Below are 25886 nucleotides of genomic sequence, written 5' to 3' on the forward strand. Positions count from 1 at the left end.
GAGCCGAGTTTGGTTCAGGAGCAGGGTAAGATCCATAAACTGTATATGGTAGGAGCAGGGAAACACATTGAGCTGTAGATGGCAGCAATGCGCCTGGTTTAACCTGCTGGTTTCTTTTTTTTCCCCGAAGAAGGATCGAAACGTAATTTCCTTATTCAGGATGAAGAACCAGAGACACTTTTGAGGAGATGGGAAATTCTATTGACATCAAATGCCCGCACGGTGCATTTTGGGCGATATCACTCCTTTACGGAGTAAATGGGACTTAAATGGACGCTATTTCAAAAAAGCATGAAATAGCATGAATTGCGTGAGCAACAGGTACAAAATTACACATATTTTTCGAGATATGAGATATTTAACTTGTTCTCTATAATATCGTGTAGCTTTGAAATTACGTTATTTTGAGGAAAGTTTCTCGACTCAAACTCTTGACTTTTTAGAAGGGATTGCTTGACGAATAGCGTAGCAACTGCGTGACGCAGAAGAACAACCTGAACGCGATTGGTCAATAGTCTGCTGGGCGGTGCTTTACACGTTGCTCCAGTCATTTCCGACTAGATTTCTTCTCTCTTCCTTTTCTAATATCTCTGGAACAACGCAAAGCAGAATTTGCTCTACAGCTCTCGTAAAATCCTTGTCATTTAGCAAGAAATCTGTTCATTAGTGACATTAACTCTATTTGGCTTAAGATAACACATCTAAACGGTTTCATTATCGTGTCTAATTCTGGAAACGATAAAAGGAGACTGTTTGTCGTCGTAAACGTGTTGCTAGCTAAGATTATTGCTCGACATCTGACTGTCTGAATACTGCTGCTGTCAAAGACTGAAACTCTGGGCTGCTGTCATGGATCAAATAGGGATCACTGCAGAAGGACCAAAGGTGAGTTAGTTTGCTAACTTAGTCCGACATTCTTGACATGTACTATGGCCCTTGCGAAAACCGAGCCTTAAAAGGCTCGTCTTGGGGAGGACAGATAACGTGACCTAAATTAGTTTTAAATAATGTTACAGCTATACATTAATCGATCTACTGTAGCGCTAATTCACATTCGTATCCATCAACAGCCAAATCTGATAGCGACGAGCCAACAGGCTGACATGCTTCAAACGTTGGTTAATTCAGAATAAGTAACTAACGTATTAGCTAGCAAGCTATATAAATGTTAGACAAGTCGCGGCATGTCCCTGGCATGGCTTTTTTGATTGACAGGATGGCTAACGTGTGTATAGTTCGCTTAGATTGTCAACTAATTGGTTAACTACCGCTTTATTCAAGTAGTTATTCAAACACATAACGAGTACATCGATATGTTAGCAAAGGGAAGCATCATGTTGGACTGTATTGCTATTAGCTCATTTGAATATATGGTCCTTCAGAGTCCATGGGGCGCCACCACTACCAAGGCGGTGTCACCCTGTTCCCTCGCTGACGTCATGAGCGAGCAGCTGGCAAAGCAACTGGATGAGGAAAGCAATGCTTTCCCTGATTCCCCAGAGTAAGTACCATAATAATAATATCATCAATATCCCTATCCCTTACACCACCTTGTCTGTGTTGTCGGTTCACCTTAACCAATCTGTAAATAGCGCACCCAACTTCCTCATCCCTATAGTATTACTTACCCTCTCTACTTGCACATCATCATTTGCACATCTTTCACTCCAGTGTTAATGCTAAATTGTAATTATTTCGCCTCTATGGCCTATTTATTTCCTACCTCCCTACTCTTCTACATTTGCACACACTGTACATAGATTTTTCTATTGTGTTATTGACTGTACATTTGTTTATGTGTAATGCTGTTGTTTTTGTCACACTGCTTTGCTTTATCTTGGCCAGGTCGCAGTTGTAAATGACAACTTGTTCTCAACTGACCTACCTGGTTAAATAAAGGTGAAATAAAATAAAAACTTGAAAGGATATGTTCTCACCCTCTTGTCTAGCCGTTGTAGGCACTTCAGTGTCAATTGAAACTAGCACCACACTCATATTAGGTTATTGTGTGGGTGTAGGATGGCATGTTCATGTCCAATATCCTATGTGTTCTAGTGTCAATGCTGCTCTGGATGCTGGTGAGGAGCCAGAAACGGACTGTGATCTGATGCTGGCTCAGATGCTGCAGATGCAGTTTGACAAGGAGTTTGACACCCAGCTGCGCACAGAAGAAAAAAAATTAAACGGGGATAGCAAACGTAAGCCTATGAACATATCTGGTATTAGAACAATACAAGGTTCGTTGTAAACGGGGTGAGAACACCTGGACCGCTCATTTTAGTTTTCCATGTCAAAACATTTTCAAGTGTTTTGTACCCTAGTAAACATGACCAGGTTTCTAGAATGTGTAAAAAAGAATGAACCGTAGTGGCGTTATGAAGAATTTGAGAGATTGTTCTTTACTGTTGCAGTGTCCATCTCCTTTGAGAACTATCGCATGGTGCACCCTTACGAGGATAGCGACAGCTCCGAGGATGAAGTTGATTGGCAAGACACTCGCCACGACCCCTACAAAGCCGGTAACGTCCATTCCTTTATAATTTTACCCCATATATCAGTATTGACGCTAGGTCCAATACATCTACTTTATACTTGTAACAGGCCAACATCTTCCTGCATAAAATATTGGTTGCTGTTGATTGGTGGTTGTTTTATGTTAAAGCAATAGTTAAACTTACTACATTAACATTAACAACATACATTAACCTTTTTTTCTTTTTTTTCTAAACGTGTTCCAGATAAGCCCACGACAACTCCAAGAAAAGGCTTTACTGGGAAAGGCAAGAACATCACTACTAAGCACGATGAGGTTGTGTGTGGCAGGAAGAATACTGCACGCATGGACAATGTAAGAGTGATAAGAAGTTCACCTTTTTCCTTGGTTCAGCGTCATTCAATAGACAGACACATTGGGGAAATTGTATAAGTAGTAATTAGCATTTAGCTTTGAAATGTGTGGCTTAATTTGTGTACACACTATTGTGAACATATCCCAAACGGTCAGCCTTTTTGTAATCTCCCTCTCTGTCCTGTCCTCCCAGTTTGCCCCAGAGATCAATGTGGGAGATGGGCTTGGCATGGACCTGAAGCTCTCTAACCAGGTGTACAACTCCCTGAAGCAACACTGCCACTCCGAGCAGCGTCGCAGTGCCCGACTGCATGACAAAAAGGAGCATTCCACTGCTGTGAGTCTATGCAAAAGGAGGAATTGACAATAGAAATAAGAATTTGAAAATGACAACAAAATGGCCTTGTTCAGATCTGTATAGTATTTTAATATATTTCAATTCCGTCATGATTATCCACCTCTGCTTTCTTTTCTGTACTTTTCTCCCTCTTTTCATTCACAGGAACAAGCAGTGGACCCAAGGACCCGTCTGCTCATGTACAAAATGGTGAACGCAGGCGTTCTGGAGAACATCAACGGCTGCATCAGCACTGGAAAGGAGTCTGTGGTGTTCCACGCAGATGGGGGAAGGTGAGGGTGACATCATGACAAATTGTGTTTCGCAAGAACCCACACCTTGAATTGACTGACCAAAGGTTGATCGACCCAAGGCGTCTATCACCTGGCCTGATGAGTCAGATCAGGACCTTTCATTGCCTGAAGTTACGTCATGACCTTTACATTGTCAATGATTATGTCATGACAGAGACACTATAGCAGTAGATTTATTTGCCATATTTCAGTAGCCATAGTTGTAGTATTTAACAGTTTTTGTATAGAACTGCCCCCCCTAAATGTCTGTTAATTAAGTTGTAGTTGGTTTCTAAGGTTTTCCAATATTGTTTTTTTTTCTCCCAGCATGGAGGAGAAGGCTGTCCCAGATGAGTGTGTACTCAAGGTCTTCAAGACCACACTCAATGAGTTCAAGAACCGCGACAAGTACATCAAGGACGACTACCGCTTCAAGGAACGCTTCAGCAAGCTGAATCCCCGCAAGATTATCCGCCTCTGGGCTGAGAAAGAGATGCACAACCTGGCTCGGTGCGTGGTGGTGATGTCACTTAAATGGACCAACACCAATTCACCTCATTTATCTAAACGCTCGGTTCAAATAACTTTATTTTTTATTTTTTATATCAGTTTCCAATGCTCCAACTGTGTTATGGCTCACTCTCTTCCCCACTCCATCAGTATGAAAAAGGCTGACATCCCATGCCCCGAGGTGGTGATTCTGAAGAAGCACATCCTGGTGATGTCGTTCATTGGCAAGGATCATGTGCCGGCTCCCAAACTGAAAGAAGCCATGTTGGGCTCTGAGGACATGAACAGGGCCTATTACCAAGTGCTTCATGTGAGTGCAGCTGCTGTGCCGCCATGCACTAATGTAGACGTTACTTATGTTGTTGTGTATTTACGTACCTCATAGTAATATCTGGTTGTGCGCACTCGTTTCAAAGAGATGAGTATCTGACTGAGAAGTATAATTCTGGGTTATTATGACCCCTGGGTGTGTCTGTCCTTGCAGATGATGCAGCAGTTGTATCACGAGTGTAACCTCATCCACGCCGACCTGAGCGAATACAACATGCTGTGGCATCAGGGGAAGGTAGGCTATTTATCATGTTTGTCTAACCTTTATTTATCCAGGTGGGTCAGTCTACACCTTATTTTTATACCTGATTCCTCATGGTTAATTTCAACTGGAAATTCTGGCATGAGATTTTACCTTTATTCAGCATGAGTGATTTAATCATCTTGTTTTATGTAGGTTTGGCTAATTGATGTAAGTCAGTCCATTGAGCCCAATCACCCTCATGGCCTTGAGTTCCTGTTCAGGGACTGCAGGAACGTGGCTACGGTAAGTTAGCTCACAGTGATACAAGTACTGTAGGTTTAAATTGCCTGTTACTTCCAGCTCACAGTAAACACGGACTAAAGTCCTGATTTGCACAACAAGCTCTGTCTCACTGCAGCATTCATGTGCGTCCACGTTCTCCAAACGTCAAATTTCGAAGTGTTTTCGTTGCTTCTGCTGCTCTCTTGTTTCCATTTCTTCAAACGTCAAATCCTGAAGTTAAGGCTAGAGTTTAGTCATTAATTCTGAATGGTTACGGGAAGGGTTGAGTTTAGTCGCTCATTCTGAATGGTTACGGGAAGGGTTGAGTTTAGTCGCTCATTCTGAATGGTTGGGTTGAGTTTAGTCGCTCATTCTGAATGGTTACGGGAAGGGTTGAGTTTAGTCGCTCATTCTGAATGGTTACGGGAAGGGTTGAGTTTAGTCATTCATTCTGAATGGTTACGGGAAGGGTTGAGTTTAGTCGCTCATTCTGAATGGTTACGGGAAGGGTTGAGTTTAGTCGCTCATTCTGAATGGTTGGGTTGAGTTTAGTCGCTCATTCTGAATGGTTGGGTTGAGTTTAGTCGCTCATTCTGAATGGTTACGGGAAGGGTTGAGTTTAGTCGCTCATTCTGAATGGTTACGGGAAGGGTTGAGTTTAGTCGCTCATTCTGAATGGTTACGGTAAGTTGAGTTTAGTCGCTCATTCTGAATGGTTACGGTAAGTTGAGTTTAGTCGCTCATTCTGAATGGTTACGGGAAGGGTTGAGTTTAGTCGCTCATTCTGAATGGTTACGGTAAGTTGAGTTTAGTCGCTCATTCTGAATGGTTACGGGAAGGGTTGAGTTTAGTCGCTCATTCTGAATGGTTACGGGTTGGGTTGAGTTTAGTCGCTCATTCTGAATGGTTACGGGTTGGGTTGAGTTTAGTCGCTCATTCTGAATGGTTACGGTAAGTTGAGTTTAGTCGCTCATTCTGAATGGTTACGGGAAGGGTTGAGTTTAGTCGCTCATTCTGAATGGTTACGGTAAGTTGAGTTTAGTCGCTCATTCTGAATGGTTACGGGTTGGGTTGAGTTTAGTCGCTCATTCTGAATGGTTACGGGAAGGGTTGAGTTTAGTCGCTCATTCTGAATGGTTACGGGAAGGGTTGAGTTTAGTCGCTCATTCTGAATGGTTACGGGTTGGGTTGAGTTTAGTCGCTCATTCTGAATGGTTACGGGTTGGGTTGAGTTTAGTCGCTCATTCTGAATGATTACGGGTTGGGTTCAGGTACAGGATGTATATATACAGGATGAGGTCCTGTATATTTAGCTGCCACACCTCAAAACATACGATGCGTGTTGGTGGAAACTAGGCGAAAGTCAAAACATATCCACTATTCTTACATCAGGTTTTGTATCAGTGACACGCTGGTGGTTTTAATAACAAGATATCGTTTTTATCTCGTCTCTGCAGTTCTTCCAGAAGGGTGGGGTGTCGGAAGCCATGAATGTGTACGAGCTCTTCAACGTCGTGTCTGGGCTGCAGCTCAGCGGTGACAGCGAGGCAGACTTCCTTGCCCAGGTCAGAAAGCATTGAGGTCCCTATGAGGGTATTATTTCTCTGTTGGAGATTCATGTAGTTGCATTGAATTTACAGAACTAAGTTTTACAGGCAGTTTAAAGTGGGCTCTTGTCTTAACACAAAAAAAAATCTATCATGCACTGAATGCCTTATTGGGGTGGGGAATGTTTATACTAAACTGAAGAAAAATATAAACACAACATGCAACAATTTCAAAGATTTTACTTACAGTTCATATAAGGAAATCAGTCAATTGAAATAAATTCATTAGACCCCAACATATGGATTTCACATGACTGTGAATCTGTTGGTCACAGATACTTTTTATTTTAAAAAGGTAGGAGAAGATCAGAAAACCAGTCAGTATCTGGTGTGACCACCATGCTGCACTACACATCTCATACACAGAGTTAATCAGGCTATTGATTGTGGCCTGTGGAATGTTGACCCACTCTAATTCAATGGCTGTGCGAAGTTGCTGGATATTGGAGGGAACTGGAACATGCTGTTGTACATGTTGATCCAGAGCATCCCAAACATGCTCAGTGGGTAACTTTTCTGGTGAGTATACTGGCCATGGAAGAACTGGGACATTTTCAGCTTATAGGAATTGTGTACAGATCCTTGCTATATGAGGCTGTGCATTATCATGCTGAAAATTGAGGTGATGGCGACGGATGAATGGCACGACAATGGGCCTCAGGATCTCATCACGATATCTTTGTGCATTAAAATTGCCATTGATAAAATGCAATTGTTTGTTGTCTGTAGCTTATGCCTGCCCATACCATAACCCCACCGCCACCATGGGACAGCAAACCACTTGCCCACACGATGCCAAACACGCTCTCTGCCACCTGTCCGGTACAATTGAAATTGTGATTCATCCGTGAAGAGCACACCTCCAGCGTGCCAGTGGCCATCGAAGGTGAGCATTTGCCCACTGAAGTCGGCTATGACATCGAACTGCAGTCAGTTCAAGACCCTGAAATGGTCTCTAATAGTTTGGGCAGAAATTCTTCAGTTGTGCAAACCCACAGTTAAATCAGCTGTCTGGGTGGCTGGTCTCAGATGGTCCCGCATAAGAAGAAGCCGGATGTGGAGGCCCTGGGCTGGCGTGGTTACAGGTGGTCTACGGTTGTGAGGCCGGTTGGACCCATTGCCAAATTCTTTAAAACAACGTTGGAGGCGGCTTATGGTAGAGAAATTAACATTAACTTCTCTGGCATCAGCTCTGGTGGATGTTCCTGCAGTCAGTATGTCAATTGCACGGTCCCTCAACTTGAGACATCTGTGGCATTGTGGAGTGTGACTAAACTGCACATTTTAGTGGCCATTTATTGTCCCCAGCACAAGGTGCACCTGTGTAATGATCATGTTGTTTAATCAGCTTCTTGATATGCCACACCTGTCAGGTGGATGGATTGTCTTAGCAAATGAGAAATGCATACTAACAGGGATGTGCACAATTTGTTAGAAATTTACTTTTTGTGCGTATTGAACATTTCTGGGATATTTTATTTCAGCTCATGAAACATGGGGCCAACACTTTACATGCTGCGCTTATATTTTTGTTCAATGTACAATTTGACCCTAATCCATCAAATTGTATAGATATAGAGCGCTTTTTGTCAAAGTGCTTACCAGAAATCGGGGATTATAATATTAACTTTCATACAGTGGTTGACTACCTGTATGCACATAATTAAGTTGATGGGTTACTTTCCTCTACGTCTTTGATTTTTGTATTAACACTGTCCTCACTTGTCGTTTTATAGATCGAGGCACTGGAGAAGATGAATGAAGACCACGTGCAGAGAAGGGGCAAGAAAACCTACTCCAGCACCAGCGACGGAGGGCCTCCCCTATTACACCACGAGGATGATTAACGATGAGATGTTAGACACCATGATTAGCTCCATGGATCCTGTTCAGTTGATTCTGTTTGAGAGAATGGGCGAGTAAACCCCCACCCAAAGGTCTTTCATCACAATGAGGGACACAAGGTCGAAAGGTCACTGCATCCCAAGATGCTACACTGGGGGCAGTGGGCTGAACAGCCTCCCATACACCTCCATGAAATGTCAACATCTCATTCCATTACTACGTTTGTAGATGAAATGGATGGGGACGTCTAAGGGGGACATGACGGCTGCATCTACATGCGTACACAATTATTGCTTTTTAAAAATTAGATGGTATTCAGCATTCATGACATGAAGTTATCTTCACAGGTGAACTGGGCTCGAATGAAAAGAGCTTTGCGTTTATATGAAGGGAACAAATTGCAATCCAATATTTGGTGAAGAGCCCTAGTTCGTGTCAGTTAATATTTTAATCATGAAAGGCGCAGTCATGAATGAAGACTCAATGAATTGTTTTTCATTGGCACCAAGATGCATTGAGGTCCATTGATTGTACAAGGGAGCTGTTTTTTCTGTGATCTCCAACTTCAATATAATGTTGGAAATAAATGGCATAAATTTTAGTTATGCTTTGTCATTAATTTTCCTTTGCTCTGGACAAATGGAGCAGCAGCAGCTTGACAGGAGACTCCAAACTGCTCTTAAACTAGGAGTTATAAAACAATACAAGCAATCTATATGTAACTATAACATGTCAATATTACTCAGTCAGCCAGTCCAACTTGTATAAAAGCCTGCAGAAACCACCTATATCTTGTTTGAGTGTTTGATTTCAGTTTGACAATCGACTTTTATTTTGAAAGTAGCGTTTAGTCGCATGTTGGAAACTCAATGTCTAACTTGCTAACCTAGGCGGAAGAGTCGGATCCCACCAGGGAGGTACTAGAATCAACAAATAGGAAGCTTTACGCAAATTATTTACTTTTAACTCGGAGGTCCCGAGTTTTCGACATAAGAACGCAGCATTACCAGAGACAGCATTACCAAAGATAGGAAACGACAGACTGGTCTATGTGAACAAATGTGTCATTTTGGGCAGAACAAGGAGGCATCTGTATATTTCCGTTAGGGAACGCCTACTTTGAAGTGCGCGTGTGCAATAACTCAATTCGCCTTTGCACTCCTAAATAACGCAATATAAAAAGTGTTTTGGCAAAGGGTAAAGTCTACTAAACTTATTCAAAATCAGTTCATAACATATTTTCGTTTTAGTAACCGAAAACTGTATTGAGATCAAATGTTTTGTCGATGAGAAAATGTGCAGAATTTCGGTCCATCTCCTCCCGCTGCCGGCCACTAGGCTGTAGTGAGTGGACACGCCAAGCTTTCAGATGTATACATCCGGTGGGTGAAATATATGTCATTGTTCTATGTGGCGTTAATATTTTATGTGAGTCACGTGACTGTCACATGATTTTGAAACCGGAACTTGCGGTAGAGAGAGGCTTTGGACAATTAATTTATGAAATGCAGAGCAAACACTGACAACTAACTGCAATACATAATAGTCAACAAAGCTAAAGGTTCACAATGAGTGAGGAACACTACTATCTGGAACTTTGTGAAAATCCTGTGCAATTTGAAAATGCCTCAAGCGTCAACAATGTGTTTTTTGACGAAGCAAACAAACAGGTACTTCAACGTTACTAACGTTAATAACCAAGGCTAGCTAGAAGGATATGCTCAGCTATGGTGGTTACTCCAGATACAGTTAGCTAGATGCTTAGTTAGCGCGATTATAGCTAGCTAAATAAATCATATTGTATCTTGATTTTACATTCAGCTTGGTAGCTACTGCAGTATGCTGGCTTATGTGTACGCAAGTACAAATAACTAGCTTTGATGAGGGTGGCTGTCAAACTGTTGATTCCCATGTTGCAGCTTGGTGAAGGTCCTAAAGTGTAGCCATACAGTATGGCTAATTAATATGGTAGTCGAATTAGTGAACTTCAGTCAACATTTAACGCATGTCTCTGGTAGTACATTCACCAGCTAAACGAGGCAGGTTAGATGAGCAGTAACCCTCATTCTAATGCTTCAGGTAGAAGTTACACTGTCCTCTTAATGTAATGGATACCAGGCTCCAAATCCTTTTATATATTGATTGTTCTCTATTTACCCTGGTTGCTTCTTCAGGTGTTTGCAGTGCGATCAGGGGGTGCCACTGGAGTTGTGGTTAAAGGACCAGAGGACAAAAGCTCAGTTGCCTTCAGGTAATGAGATGATGCATATATTGCAATGATGATGATCATAAGCTCAATGATAATGGTGTCTCATGCAGTATATACATTTTCTTCACAGAATGGATGACAAAGGAGAGGTGAAGTGCATCAAATTTTCAATCGGAAATAAGATTTTGGCAGTTCAGAGAACACCAAAATCTGTGGTAAACATTACAGAAATCATTCTCAACTCAATGTTATTCAATTATTGTGTTTTCTATCCACGCTGATGGCCTGACCAAAAGCCTCAGTTTTTGTTTCTTGTAGGATTTCATAAACTTCATACCGGATTATCCACATTTGGAATTCTCCCAGGAATGTAAGGTATGCAAGCATATCCAGTGTCAAATGTTTGAAGTTCAAAATAGCTGTAATTTCTTCATGTTGTAACTAAGCATGAGTCAATTTTCAATAGATGTGATTTGTTTTATATTCTCCTTTTTGATTGACAGATGAAGAATGCCAGTATTTTGGGCTTCTGTTGGACTAACTGGAATGAAATCGTTTTCATCACTGACCAGGGAATTGAATTCTACCAGGTAACTATGTTTCACATTAATCATATTCCTTGTGATGTATAATAAAGCCAGTCGTTTTTGTGATTTAGGATAGGAATGCACTATCAGGAAAGTTGCACACCTAGATTGTTTCCTAGGTTATTGTATCACAGCACTATCAATTGAGTTTGCCCTGTATTACTCTTTCTTATCCTAAAACATTGTCACATGACACTTACGTGACTCAATTCAAACTACAACCACTAGAGGTCTTAATGTACCACTGACTGAGAAATAAAGTTGTCAGATTTTGCAGTACTGCACAGTATTAGGTTGATTGGTAACGTTACCTCTTTAGACTGGAATACGAAAAGAGGAAGACTGCAATGTGAACAGGGATGCCTGTTAGGCTCAAAATGTTCTACAAAAAGGTGTCTTGTTCCAGAATTTCATTTGAGTTGAAGTTGTCAATGAGATGCTCTCTGTGTTTAGGTGCTTCCTGACAAGCGTAGCCTGAAGCTGCTGAAGAGTCAGAGCATCAATGTGAACTGGTACATGTACTGTCCTGAGACTGCAGTCATCCTGCTCTCTACCACCTTCCAGGGCAATGTGCTGCAGCCGTTTGCCTTCAAAGTAAGTGGTCAAAACTGACATAAGATGTCTCAAAAATGTCCACCTGCTGATACAGTTAAACATGATATATACCACCAAAAGCTCATGTTCATGTTTGAGAAAGCATTCGCATCCTAAAGTTGCTGGAACTATAATCATCAAACCTATTGTTTTTTTTGTCCCACCAGAGTGGGACCATGTCTAAAATGTCCAAGTTTGAGATCGAGCTTCCGGTGGTTCCCAAGCCAGCCAAGCTCAATCTGTCAGAGAGGGACATTGCTGTGGCCAACATGTGAGTTTGTAACTGTTTTGAATTGATGTTTCATATTTTGGCTCAATATTCAAGTAACAATTTCAAACAAAAAGCAAAAGCCCTTTGGGCTGTATGAACGCTGAATGAGTTGTTCACTTTGTTTCTAATGGTAGTTACGGTCAGCTGTATGTAATGTATCTGAAGCATCACTCCAGAACTACCGACAGTCCCTGTGCTGAGGTGATCCTCTATCAGCTACCCAGGTACATCTTATTTAGCATATTCCTAATGGACGTTCCTCTAAACATGCTGAAATTCCTCCTAACTTAACATGGTCATGCAGCAATCATATCGCCCTTATATTCAGATTTTCTTGTGTAACTAGAGTAAGAAGCTACTCATAGACATTTACTGGATCAATCTTGAAATGAAATATCCATGGTGTAATTTATACATAGGGAATACCTGAAGAGCTAAATTGGTAAATTATGTCTGGCCTAACGACATGTTGTTCCCAGGGAGGGATCCTGTAAGAAGACCAACGTGTTAAAACTCAACACCACAGGGAAGTTTGCCCTCAACGTGGTGGATAACCTGGTGGTAGTGCATCATCAGAGCACCCAGGTGAGTCCTTTTGGCAAGAAATGACAATTGGAGCATTTTGAGCAGGGTTCTCACCAAAGAATGTAAGAGGGGTGCATTTTACAGGTGTTCATAAATGCAAAATCTCTTGAGTCCAAAGGGAGACCACCTTGTTAAAAAATCAAGGCAGAACACTGCCTGAGGTTAGACAGGCAAACTACTACTACGGTTGTGTTGTTTCATATCCAGGGTCCAAACCCATTAAGTCTGGCATGATGTAGATAATGTCTTATTTCAGACCTCCATCATATTTGACATCAAGCTACGGGAGCCTGACTGTGCCCTGAACGTCCACCAGCCTGTGCTGCCTCCTCGCTCCATACACCCCTACAGGATTCCCCTCACAGGTATAGGCTACTTGGAATTACTCTATGTATGTACACTCATTGGCCAGTTTATTAGATACACCCATCTAGTACTGGGCCTGATACCCTTGTGTGTTCAGAGCAAATAGAATTCTTTGTGGCATGGAAACGTTGCTCAATTGGTATCAATAAACGTGTGCCAGCAAAACATTCCCCACACCATTACACCATCAGCCTGTACTGTTGACACCAGACAGCGTGGGGCCATGGACTCATGCTGCTTACGCCTATTCCTGACTGCCATGATGCAACAGGATCCAGGATTCGTCAGAACAGGCAATGTTTTCCCACTCCTCAATTGTCCAGTGTTGGTATTCGCCTGCCTACTGGAGCTGCTTCTTTTGTTTTTAGCTGATGAGTGTAACCCGGTGTGGTCGTCTGCTGCAATAGCCCATCCGTGACAAGGACTGACGAGTTGTGCGTTCCGAGATGCAGTTCTGCACGCCACTGTTGTACTGCGCTGTTATTTGTCTGTTTGTGGCCCGCCTGTTAGCGTGCACGATTCATTCTCCTTCCACCTCTCAACTAGCTGTGTTTTCACGTACAGGACTGCCACTGACTGGATGCTTTTTGTTTGTCGCACCATTCTCGGTAAAACCTAGACAATGTCGTGCGTGAAAAGTCTAAGAATGCCAGCCGTTTCTGAACCCGGTCGCTTAGGTCACTGGTTTTGCCCACTGGAACGTTCAATCGAACAGTAACTGGATGCCTTTCTGCCTGCTTTATATAGCAGCCCACGTGACTCATCATTTCTGTGAACGGAGTGGTGTTCTGATAAACTGGCCACTGAGTGTGTATGGACAGGCCAGACTTTACCAACTGCTTGGCTGTTTTGGTCACTGACTGTGTCTTTACCTGTCTTCTCTGACTTTCAGTCATTCCAGTTGTAATTGTATCACTCGTGTGACAGACAGGTGTCTCTTTCTACCCAAGTGTCATTTGTCTGTCTGAGACATGACGTAACTTCCTGTCACTTTTAGAATATGCCTAAAGCCCTGACAGAAACTAACTTCTCTTCTCCATAGGTCCTTCTGCTGTACCCAGCCAGCCTCCGGTGCCTTGTGAGCTCTGTATCCTTTAAGAAACGCAAGTAGCTAGATGAGCTGCGGCGGGCACTTGTCAATGAAACGGTGTCAATGACATATTGGAACAGCTAGCAGGGAAATGGTAGGTGGTATTACTGATGATCATGGATGCTTCCCTTGACCTTCAGACTCCTCATCTTGGAGCGTCTTTCAACCCGACATCATCATCAGTGCAAGCGAAGGTGAGTGAGAACCCCCACACATCTAACCATAGACGGATATGTCCCGGCTTACTTTCTGTTATCTTCTGGACCAGAAACATCTAACCATAGACTGCTAGGTCCCGGCTTACTGTCTGTTATCTTCTGGACCAGAAACATCTAACCATAGACGGCTAGGTCCCGGCTTACTGTCTGTTATCTTCTGGACCAGAAACATCTAACCATAGACTGATATGTCCCGGCGTACTGTCTGTTATCTTCTGGACCAGAAACATCTAACCATAGACGGCTAGGTCCCGGCTTACTGTCTGTTATCTTCTGGACCAGAAACATCTAACCATAGACTGATATGTCCCGGCGTACTGTCTGTTATCTTCTGGACCAGAAACATCTAACCATAGACGGCTAGGTCCCGGCTTACTGTCTGTTATCTTCTGGACCAGAAACATCTAACCATAGACGGATATGTCCCGGCGTACTGTCTGTTATCTTCTGGACCAGAAACATCTAACCATAGACGGCTATGTCCCGGCTTACTGTCTGTTATCTTCTGGACCAGAAACATCTAACCATAGACTGCTAGGTCCCGGCTTACTGTCTGTTATCTTCTGGACCAGAAACATCTAACCATAGACGGCTAGGTCCCGGCTTACTGTCTGTTATCTTCTGGACCAGAAACATCTAACCATAGACTGCTAGGTCATGGCTTACTGTCTGTTATCTTCTGGACCAGAAACATCTAACCATAGACTGCTAGGTCCCGGCTTACTGTCTGTTATCATCTGGACCAGAAACAACCACTAACCCCTATTCACTGTAGATCAGATGGGTGTATAGTAACCAACGTGGTAGTAGAGCCACCTCCTCCTCTTCTAGACTATGTAGTTACCATATTGCTTTCACTTCACTTTTTTTTAGTTACCATATTGCTTTCCACATTTCTCATCTACAGTTTGTTCTGGATGGTGCTCATGTTCTTGCATGGTTGTCTGACCTGTTCTGTGTGTTCCTCCTCTGTTTCAGGGTGTCTGGTCTGTTCTGTGTGTTCCTCCTCTGTTTCAGGGTGTCTGGTCTGTTCTGTGTGTTGTTCCTCTGTTTCAGGGTGTCTGTCCTGTTCTGTGTGTTGTTCCTCTGTTTCAGGGTGTCTGTCCTGTTCTGTGTGTTCCTCCTCTGTTTCAGGGTGTCTGACCTGTTCTGTGTGTTCCTCCTCTGTTTCAGGATATCAGTGGTATCTGCAGGTGAAGCTGCCGCCCACCGTCAACCTCCTGCAGGACAAGGGCAAGCTGATCGACTTCCTCCTGCGCAGACGAGACTGCAAGATGGTCATCCTGTCTGTGTGCTCACAAAGTAAGACTGCCTTGTGTAACAGATAGGGGAGAGTGTGTTCGTCGCTGGAGGAAGCACTCTAATAAAACAAGGTTGTAGAATAGACGATTAGAGCCTGAACCATAGAGAACATAGGCAGTGTTCACTCAAGGCCTCTCTCTCTGTGTGTTTCAGTGCTCAACGGGGAAGACAAGGGGAGCTTACCAGTGGTGGCCACAGTGTTTGACAAACTCAACCAAGTCTTCAAAGAGTACCTGGAGGCAGAGCAGACCTACACTGTGGTGAGTACTGCCCACTAGGGTCACGATCATACTAGTATCGAGGAAACAAAACAAACACTTTAGGACTTCTTTAGGAAAACAGCCCTAATGTTGGAAACAAAGTCAAGTGACACTAGTGAAAAGTTATTTAGGACAGTAGTGGTATCTTATTACTAGTAGATCCGTTTAACCATTTTGATCTTGTAACTTGAATAACAAAAAGGATGAAGAGGATATAGTCAACTGAATAGATTTGATTTGTCCATATTACAGATTATCAGGACAGTAGCCCATACACTGTCTGTTGCAGTAACTTGACTTTGTTGTTACTAGGGCTGTTACGGTGACCCTATTATCGCCACACCGGCAGTCAAATTCCATGTGACTGTTTAGTCACGGTAGTTAGGCTTCTCCAAGCTCTGCTGCTGATGGTCATTAGTAGCCTACCAAACTTGCTAACTGTCTGGTACTCAGCGCTCTATTGTCTGATCGAAAATCTAATCAAACACTGATTGAAAATCTAATCAAACACTTCATGAGAGCCCATGAGCTTATGTTGCACAACATTTCTATAGGCTATGCAATTGCAGAAGAAAACAGAGTGATGGGATCCTGCTCTTTTTAATAGAGGCCATCAGCTTTCTATAGGCTAGACCTAGTATATTTATTTCTCAACGTTCCTAATATTAAGCACATTGCTTCTCTTTACAACAGGAGTATAGCCTACCTGGCTGGTATGAAAATGAACCACAGGAAAAGCAACCTCCATTCGTTATTTAAGTGCATAGATGACGTGTATTTTTTTCCACTGCCCCTGTTTTCCACTGCCCCTGAGACAGGTGCATGATAATGGGCCATTCTAAATAAAAACAAATTTAAAACGTATATATTATTTAGTATATGTAAAGACTAGATTAAATCAAGAATAGTCTGATGGGTGACAATATTAGCATATCACTTGTGAATTATATATTATCACTTGTAAATGATTCCCAGCGTAAGGTAAGAAACAGCCTTTCCCCCCCCCTGACTTTTTCTAATCATAGTCGCACACCTCATATAGTCTAGCCCATAGGCCTATATGTTTTGATAAGGTTTGTATCACAACTAAAGTGGCCAAATAACATCTTAAAATTAAGCACATTTGATCCTCTTTTACTAGGGCTGTAGAGTTTAACTGGCATATATAAGCATTGTGTGAGTTTCAAGTTTGGGGAAGATCATTTTCCCCATAATTTACCTTTATAATAGAAGCATTTCATGCATAATCGCATTTGTGGTGACTTTTGATAATGGTGTTTTCCTGCTAATGGAACATTTGCGCTTATAGCCTACTGCCGTGTACACATTTCTACGCTTATAATGTCAAGAAATATCCTAATAGGTTATTAAATTTGAAACTAAATGTTCTAATCTGTTGCGTCAGCCACATTGCGTAAAAAAATATTTTTGATACTAGTGGTTGTATTTATTTGGGATCTATCGCGTCCTACAACTGTCCCAGACTATGTTTGGAATATTTATTTCTCGCACAGAATATAATAGGTCAACTTTTGTACTATGAGGGATAGTAGATTGACAGGCTAGTGCTTTTGCTGTTCATAGGCCTACTCATCTTGTTGGCTGACGAAAGGTAAATTTCTTCCGATATCTTAAATATGCACCTCGGAATTGAATAATGACGCGCACAGCTGCGTCCCCAAAGTGTCTGTCTTCACTTTTATCCTGTGAGAAAGACACGATCACATGATTGAGAGCCATCTGAGTGAGAGGTGCTTTGGAGCCCGCAGCACTCCGGGAGAAGGGAATTATAATTATTATATTTACCCCAAGGGCACAATGGCCACTGGCTGCAAAGGGCATGTTTTTTTAGGGTGCATTACGGCCACACAAAGGGGATGCTGCCGGGAAATTCAAGGCATTATCAAGTGCTTGTCGAATTGTGAATGAGAGACTGATGAAGTGTGTACAGCCTGAGCAAAAAACAAACAAAGCAGAGCTCATGCCTTTTCAAATGACTTTTTTTCAAGTCATTATTAGTCGCGTCATGCAACCTTCCAATATATTAAAAATCAAAACATATAGCCCAACGTTTGTAGAACAGCGGAAGTTACATAAATAACTCTAAATTAAGCATATATGAGTACCTGTTTCTTCGTTAACTGCTCAACACAGAATATTCGCATCCCTCAAATCATTTGGAGAAATATCCTTTCTATTTTATTCAGCTTTGTTCAATTGTATTCTTCATAATATAAAATAATGCCAAAGAATTATAAGTAAATTTTGTCTACTAAATGAACTAGTGTAGCCCACAGCCATATGACCAGATCTAAGGACAACTCACAGAATGCTATTCTGTTCTTCCGAAATAGACTACATTTTCTTATGTTTTAGACCTGTCTAAAATAAATACGATTTATTGTGAATGTGTAGGCAATATTACATGTATTTATGTTACAAAGCTCTGCATCAGTGGCTTGTAGGCTGTGTGGGAGCCAGGAGATGCTAAATCTGTTAATTACCATGAGACCAGAGTTATTGGCTTGATAATCCATAGGCTGACAAAATGTTGTGACCGCCACAGCCCTGGTTGTTACCTGTTGGATCTCTTTCAGGCTATGGAGTCTGGTCCCAGCCGAGGCAGCACTGCTCGGGAGAGGCCTGTCCGGACGCAGGCGGTTATCGACCAGTCCGACATGTACACACACGTCCTGTCCTCCTTCACAGAGAAAAAGGTGACGGAACCTCCTTCCTGTGATCCCATTTCTCACCGGCTAACTGTTTGTTTGAAGTAAAAGGCACAAGGCTACTGTAGCGCTGGTGGTGAAGCCCATATTTCAATTTCGATTTGAATTTAAAGTTATTTTTTCTCAATTGCCTGTTAGATGACTGAACATTTTATATTGTTTCACCCCTCCAACAGGACGTATCTCACAAATTCATCATTGCTGTGCTGATGGAGTACATCCGCTCACTCAACCAGGTCCAGATCACTGTGCAGGTAGGTACTTATTGCAGAAAAGTATTTTCGGGAGGCTCTAACAGAATAGTTTTTTGGGTGTTTTATGCATAATGGTGGGATGACACTGTTTCATCGTGAAACATGTTGTCAGTGCTACATTAGTATGCTTTATGTTCCTGTAGATTTTGCATATTTATTGTCCCATATTGTCATCAAATTACCTTTTCAATTGGGAACTGTGATGTTGAGTTGTCTGAAATATAAGGTCCACTTTCCTCTCCTCTGTTTCTCCTCCAGCATTACCTGTATGAGCTGGTCATTAAGACGTTGGTTCATCACAGTCTCTTCTACATGCTTCATCAGTTCCTCCAGTACCACGTCCTCAGTGACTCTAAACCTCTGGTGAGTCCTCAATTATTATAAGCAAAGCTCAACTATTTCATGGTAGTTTGATCCTGTAGGTTTTGGGTATTCAGAGGAGTTGGGGGTGGCGTTTAATACGAAGGGCCAGCAGGCTGTTAGTTCTATAGACGCAATGCTTCATAAAATATCTAGATCAAATACTTCACTTCAGCTGCATGTCATAAGATTTGCCTGTTCCAATGGAAACAATATAAAATCCTTTTGACATATGTGTTTTACCCCGGTCTTTGAAAGTTAATTCCTATATAATATTTAATGCGACATAATGCGTGGGAACCTCCCTTCCTGTGATCCCATTTCTCACCAGCTAACTGTTTGTTGGAAGTAAAAAGCACAAGGCTACTGTAGCCCTGGTTGATTATTTACTGTCTGTTGTTCCATTGGTTGAGCAGACCTTGGATCAGTTCTACTGTATGATCTTTATTTTGATTGGTTGTGGAATTAACATCTGTAGTGTCTGTATTGTCTTAAGGCCTGTTTGCTGCTGTCTCTAGAAGGCACTTACCCGGCTGCACACCAGCTCTCCCTGGACATGTTAAAAGTATGATGCACACACACGCTAACATGCAGACTATTTTAAACCGCTATCGGTGATCACACAGGAAATCCCCAAAGTCCTTTGTAGAATTGGTTGTTTTTTCAGAGAATCCTGTCAACTAATTACAGAAAATAGCCTTCATGTGAACTTCATTCAAGGCTAACTTATAACAATAAATCCTGGTACTCATATAGACATGTTTTAACATGCTGATCTGTAATGTCCTCCATCTATCTGTCTGTGTGACAGAGACTGTCCACGGCCAACGATGAGATCGTGGAGGTGCTCCTGTCCAAACAGCAGGTGCTGGGTGCTCTGCGCTTCATCCGCAGCGTGGGCGGCAACGACAACATCTCCGCTCGCAAGTTCCTGGACGCGGCGCTCCAGACGGCCGACCAGATGCTCTTCTACACCATCTTCCGGTTCTTTGAGCAGAGGAACCTGCGCCTGAGAGGCAGCCCCAGCTTCAACCCAGGTTAGGTGACACCTCTACACCAGGTCTTCAGCTGAAAGGGCTCCTTATTCCCTATGTAATGTGCTATTTATCACCATGGAGACCACTTACTCAACAGCCACATTGTCTTAGGTCTGGTGGTTTCACCAATAGCGTGACTTGTCTGCACCGAAAGGTGGAAGGAATGGCTCTGCGTAGGGTGACACTAAATTCCTCTATTTCCATGGCTCTGGTCTGACTAACTCCTTTGTAATGGCCGTAGAAAGAATGTTGTAGAAATGTTGATAACGCCATAGTTTTCAATAATGAATGAGTGTCTTCTGTGATTATTATTTTTTTTCTTCTATTAGATTACCTTGACCCAAATAATAACTATATTAAGCCAGGAACAACAGGCATATGCTGAAAGGTGCTGGAGCAGTTTAGTTGGCTTCGCCTGCTGTTGTGTGCTCCTATTGCTTTTTTAAATTCATATGAATACATTTATCCTAGTTGCATGGTTTCTTTGAAACATTGGAACACATGGGATAGTATCAATGGTTGAACCTGTTTCTTATAGGTTTCAGGTTTTGATAGACGCCAACATTATCAACGCAAACTGAAATGCATGACAGAGCAAAGCATAGACCTTTCTAAATATCCAATAAAAATACATTTGAAAACGTATAAATTAATAATGACCCAATCGGTACCAATGCTAAAAACACAACCAACATGTGGTTAATAAGTAAAACTTGGAATAAATAGCTCATTATTGAATGAACTGCTAATAAATCACTTCCCACCCAACTGCCACTGGTGTGTATTGACTGACCTACGCTGTTTTGATTGGCCTTTAGGTGAGCACTGTGAGGAACACGTGGTATACTTCAAGCAAGTTTTCGGGGAGCAAGCACTCATGAAGCAAGCAACAGTTTGAGCTGTGACATTTCATCTTATCCCACAGCCCGTCTAACTTATTGTAAATTGTTGAAATCATGCTAATAAAGTCATTTGTACATACTCTAACAATCAATTTTGTATTACATGTCATGCTTTATTCTGCTTGACAAAATGTCCTTCTGACTAGCCTTGGGTCATGCTCATTAGGGCACGCAACGGAAAGCCAAAAGGAGTGTTTCTTATTGGACAAGTCAAGGTAGTCCCTCTGCCTAATTAACACAAACCTGGCTTATGGTTTGAAAAATGATCATGTCAGCTTCTATTACTGACGGAAAACCTGATAAATAACCCATAGTGTAGATTAAACTCTTTATTTTACAGCATCGTAGCATCTAGGACAGGTTTACAGTGGAACATTGTAATTTTAATGTGTGAAGTGCACAATTGAAAGTGATCTCCTAAACACAATACTACTAGATGCAGTATACAAACACAGGAAGGTCATGGTAACGTGTCAAACACTTTTGGCTCAAAGAGAGGGTAGTAGTCTCACAATTACCAACTGCTTGATTGAGTTGAATTGCCAACTGTTTTCTACTTGCATGCATTACACTTCTAACCCCTATCATACACAATCACAAAAACAGGGCACGAGCCGTTATTGGTTCAAAAAAGGCAATGGACAGAGTCACGGAGAAGGGATTTCCAGGAAGTGCTCATTTACATACAAGTATCTAACCTTTTAACATTGCTTAAGACTAACTTCTAGTGAAATACATTTGAATTGGTATTGTACATTAATACTATATCAACTGAAAGTGAATTTGCACGTGGATGTGCAATTCAGGCATCGACAGTATCACATTTTGGTTTTGTTAGACATTAAGGAATTTCACAAACAATGTGACATTACACCTATTGTTAACAAGAGCGAAGAGTCTACATGACACACTTGACGTTCTCGTCGTCAACTAGACCCTTACAATGAACAATGCTGTATGCTTTATGTATTGTAAACATTTATCGCATTTGTACATTTTTAGGGTTCAATGTTCCCTTTCTTTCAAATCACAACCCACAACTATTTTCCCCCAAATGATTCATCTTCATTGCCAATGAGCTATTGTAAATCTAAAACCAACACTTACATACTTTAGTTCACAGTAATGGGTTTAATCCATTATTGACAATGATGGAAGTAAACTAGTGCACATTCAAAAGTCCCTATACAATATTTAAGGTTATTTTAAGTGGAGAATAGGTTGACAATGATTTGTGCTTAAAATCTAAAAATCTGGAAAGGGCATTTTACTAGGTCACTATGTGCAAACATTTAATTACATTTGCTCTTTTGAATATCTGACCCAATTATTCCAAGTCCACGAATGGCACTCAAAATTGAATTGTCAGCCCAGGCTTGTGACTGACCCCAACATTTCAATAGTGATAAACGGGTATAGACAACAATTTAAATTCCACTTAAATGTCTGCAACAACCATTCAATACCACACACTGTTTGGTGACCTTCCTTTCCCCCATCAGCCTCAGTATCTAAGGAAAGAGAGAACACTGATGGTACCAGAAGATGACCTCTAGATACAGCATCAACACCTTAACCTGAAAGATATTCAATATGTTAAAGTGGGCTGTACATTTGTGTAGTTATGGTACTTTATAGTATATATTTGTACTTTTCCAGTAAAGTACCTGTTCAGTAATGTATTACTTTATATTGTCACCACGGCAATGACAATTCTCATTCACAGTAAACGCTGCAGCTTGATTTGAAATCACCTTTACATTTCTATTCCGCAATCAGTATCGTTTCAGCGATCCAGATTGAATTGAGTCCTAAACGTATGTCTTTATGGTTACTATGGCCCAATTTAAATGATTAATACTAGTAAGAGGTAAGACTTATCTTTCCAAGATAGAGTGAGACCTGAATAACCTAGAATAAATAGTTATTTACTGTCTTGTGGGTCTTGTGTGAAACATGCATTGATCTACACAATCTGTACATCTGTGTCATTTTCCAAAAGCCTTTGGATTGACCCTGTTAGTTACCGGTAGCTTGGTACACCAAATTGAGTCTTGGCATTCAAGTGTGTACAACCAGAGAGCAGAGCTGTAAAGAATGTCTACAATACAATGTAAGCACACTGTCCATCAGTGTCCAGCCTTAGTGGTCTGTGTCTACTCCGTCCTCTTCACATTTCATGGCAAGACAAATAAAAAAACAACTGTTCCACACACTCGACCCGGACTGTAAAAATGATTTGCATGACAGTTGTTATGTCAAGGCTTTGGCTCATTCTTCTGATCTGAAAGTCACTCAAAGTCATCAAAATTGATGGTTGATCCATGGATTTGAAATAGAGAACATCATTTCCAGGAGCATCAGTTCACAGCTGACATCTCCATGAAGCCTATTCCCTCCAGAAATAAAGGGACAACCACATGAGAAATTCCTCCAAAACCTCACTGATGTCTCCATCCAAGTTTATTCAGGTCCCATTGTTCCTCACTGTCCCCTAAGATCTGTGGGAGGAGTCCTCTAGCGTACAGGGGTGTGTACAGCAGCGCTCAATCCGAGGTACTCCAAGTTCTCTGCTGCGGGCAGGAAGTGACTACTGGTGGGTGTGGCCTGAAGCAGGAAGTCCTCCTGGTAGTCTGGGTTGCTCTCACATACAGAGCGAGGGAGGGTACTGCGGGCCATGTTGAGATACTCGGGTCCCTCCGGCACGCGTGGCAGGGAGTTGAAGAACTTGTTGTCCGGGTCGTACCCAGAGGAGGTCCGAGTAGCCCAGGCTGGCACGCTGGGGTCCTCATAGTTGGGGTTGAAGACATCAGAGAGCTTGGTGTTCTGATTCATGTATTCTAGAATACGGTAAGAAAAAAGTTAATACCCAGGCTTACAGTAGAGAGCAGTGATGATGCATGTTGCTAAACTGTTACGCTCTCAATGCATTTGTGTTACTGTAAGTTGATCTTTAAGTCAATAACTCGACATGGATACAGTTTGTACTGTACCTGGAAGAGCAGCGAGATCTTGCTCTAGAGAACCACCGTGGGTGGGGACTGTGATGTCTTTCTTTAGAGAACCTCTGTGGGTGGGGTCTGTGATGTCTTTCTCTAGAGAACCACCGTGGGTGGGGTCTGTGATGTAGCGAAGGATCACACTGTTCTCTCTCATCAGATGGCCATTCTGTGGTGAGCAGATCGAAAATTCAAATATCAGCCGTGTGTGTGTGTGTGTGTCGGTTTGCACGTGTGTTTACCCCTGAGTTGTGGTGCTGGGTGGTCTTGTCGGGGAGAAGATACTCCTCGGCATCGACCACATCCTCCATGTCCTCTGATGTACTGATCAGGCTACGGTAGAACTTAGAGTCCGTGGGACTGGGCAGGTACATGCAATCATCTCCCTGAAATGTACATTTAAAGTGAATTAGATATAAAATAGAACCATTCTTAATTAAAAGCTTTATTTTATTTTTGCTTATGTAAAAACGTTTCGGCCATCAACTGCCTTTATCAGAAAGTGAATTAGTCACTATCACGATCACAATCAATACCTTGTCTCTAATGTCCCATCAAAGAAATAAGAGTTGGTGCAACTATCTAATAGAATAATAATAATAATAATAATATTTTCAATTACCTGAATGACCAGATAGCGAGATGGATCCCGGGCCATTTTGGAGAACTCAGAGATGAGCTCCCTGAACCGTGGTCTGCTGTCTGCATCGATCATCCAGCCTGAAGGAAAATAAGACTGGCATCAAACCCCTTGTGTGTGTGCGCAATACATATATATCTATGGCGCACATCACTCACATTTGACCATGATCATGTAGACGTCTATGGTACAGATGGGGGGCTGAGGTAGGCGCTCTCCTTTCTCCAGGACTCCAGCGATCTCCCTGGCCGGGATGCCATCGTAGGGCTTCGACCCAAATGTCATCAGCTCCCACAATGTCACACCTTGTATGTCATTACAAGGAACATCATCAGGAAACCTTTCAGAAGCTGCAGTTGTTCAGAAGTTCAGTTTATTTGACTATTTCCTCAAATACTGTACGTGCTGTACTGTTTGTCCAGTTGGACTTACCGTAGCTCCACACATCGCTCTGATGGGTATAGGTCCAGTGAAGGATGGACTCCAGTGCCATCCACTTTATGGGCACCTAGGAGTAAAGATTATTGGTCAGCCATGGTTGAGTGAGTATTTTCACTCACTTTATTCACACAGTTAAATCCATTGATCATCCAGTAAAGATTTAACTGAATTCAATGATTATTGTTCCAGTAGGGAAATGAAATGTGTTGTACAAAAATAAATGTGACTATTGAAATGGTCAGCGGTGTCGGCTGTTCCAACCTTTCCCCCATCAGCGTGGTACTCCTTCTCGTCGGCGGTGAGCAGCTTGGCCAGTCCAAAGTCTGTGATCTTCAAATGGTGAGGCGTCTTCACCAGAACGTTCCTGGCAGCCAGGTCACGGTGCACCAGGTGACGCTCCTCCAGGTAGTTCATACCCTGCAGACAACATCCAAAAGACTCCTTGTGACTCTGAGGCTGTCCTGATATGGACACTACATACACAATGGTAGTAGATGAGGTCATTTGTTTCCCTCCACACAATGCAAAGCATTGTATAAATTCAACCCATTATTACTATCAGTAGTAGAATTGGGGGTGATGTGTAGGTGCAAAGAGAAAATCATTTTGCCATACAAAATGTTTTTTTGATCTGAATTCCTATTGATTTTACAGTGGTGAATTCACAGATACACTACATGACTAAAAGTATGTGGACACCTGCTCGTCGAATCATGGGTATTAATATGGAGTGTGTCCCCCGATTGCTGCTATAACAGCCTCCACTCTTCTGGTAAGGGATTCCACTAGATATTGGAACATTGCTG

At 42.1% G+C, this 25886-nt stretch overlaps 3 protein-coding genes across 6 annotated transcripts in view; 2 read left to right on the forward strand and 1 right to left on the reverse strand.

Moving 5' to 3' along the window:
- Positions 1-126: 126 nt before the first annotated feature.
- Positions 127-9024, forward strand: LOC110535281 (serine/threonine-protein kinase RIO3). 2 transcript variants are annotated; one of them, XM_021620186.3, is made up of 13 exons: positions 127-885; positions 1383-1501; positions 2056-2198; positions 2412-2519; positions 2739-2848; positions 3042-3185; positions 3351-3478; positions 3806-3988; positions 4139-4298; positions 4473-4553; positions 4716-4805; positions 6242-6349; positions 8128-9024. In XM_021620186.3, exons 1-13 carry the CDS (start codon positions 850-852, stop codon positions 8236-8238), a joined length of 1521 nt encoding a protein of 506 aa, XP_021475861.1. In that variant the 5' UTR covers positions 127-849; the 3' UTR covers positions 8239-9024. The 2 variants fall into 2 exon arrangements, 1 of the variants encoding a protein (XP_021475861.1); XR_016484369.1 differs by having other exon boundaries at positions 151-885; positions 6242-7277.
- Positions 9025-9124: 100 nt separating this feature from the next.
- On the forward strand, positions 9125-21092 carry rmc1 (regulator of MON1-CCZ1). Of its 2 annotated transcripts, XM_021620184.3 has the most exons (20): positions 9125-9906; positions 10411-10487; positions 10576-10660; positions 10764-10820; positions 10949-11035; positions 11486-11626; positions 11794-11897; positions 12032-12121; positions 12377-12482; positions 12739-12847; positions 13891-13935; positions 14079-14132; positions 15330-15458; positions 15612-15718; positions 18316-18435; positions 18624-18701; positions 18960-19064; positions 19558-19626; positions 19873-20098; positions 20917-21092. In XM_021620184.3, exons 1-20 carry the CDS (start codon positions 9805-9807, stop codon positions 20994-20996), a joined length of 1971 nt encoding a protein of 656 aa, XP_021475859.1. In that variant the 5' UTR covers positions 9125-9804; the 3' UTR covers positions 20997-21092. The 2 variants fall into 2 exon arrangements, with proteins under 2 accessions (XP_021475859.1, XP_021475860.1); XM_021620185.3 differs by lacking the exon at positions 9125-9906 and having other exon boundaries at positions 10408-10487; positions 10576-10594; positions 10742-10820.
- Positions 21093-21316: 224 nt separating this feature from the next.
- LOC110535279 (melanoma receptor tyrosine-protein kinase) overlaps positions 21317-25886 on the reverse strand; it is a 49244-nt gene continuing 44674 nt past the window's right edge. For both annotated transcript variants that reach the window (XM_021620183.3, XM_090189435.1), the window contains 7 exons: positions 25342-25497; positions 25072-25147; positions 24798-24944; positions 24622-24719; positions 24242-24385; positions 23994-24168; positions 21317-23840 (listed from right to left, as the gene is read on the reverse strand). In XM_021620183.3, coding sequence (XP_021475858.3) covers positions 23518-23840; positions 23994-24168; positions 24242-24385; positions 24622-24719; positions 24798-24944; positions 25072-25147; positions 25342-25497 — 1119 coding nt within the window. In that variant the 3' untranslated portion in view covers positions 21317-23517. The remainder of the gene's footprint in view (positions 23841-23993; positions 24169-24241; positions 24386-24621; positions 24720-24797; positions 24945-25071; positions 25148-25341; positions 25498-25886) is intronic.

Source organism: Oncorhynchus mykiss, chromosome 11, assembly GCF_057628025.1.
Source record: "Oncorhynchus mykiss isolate SJ-2025 chromosome 11, ASM5762802v1, whole genome shotgun sequence".
NCBI lineage: Eukaryota > Metazoa > Chordata > Actinopteri > Salmoniformes > Salmonidae > Oncorhynchus > Oncorhynchus mykiss.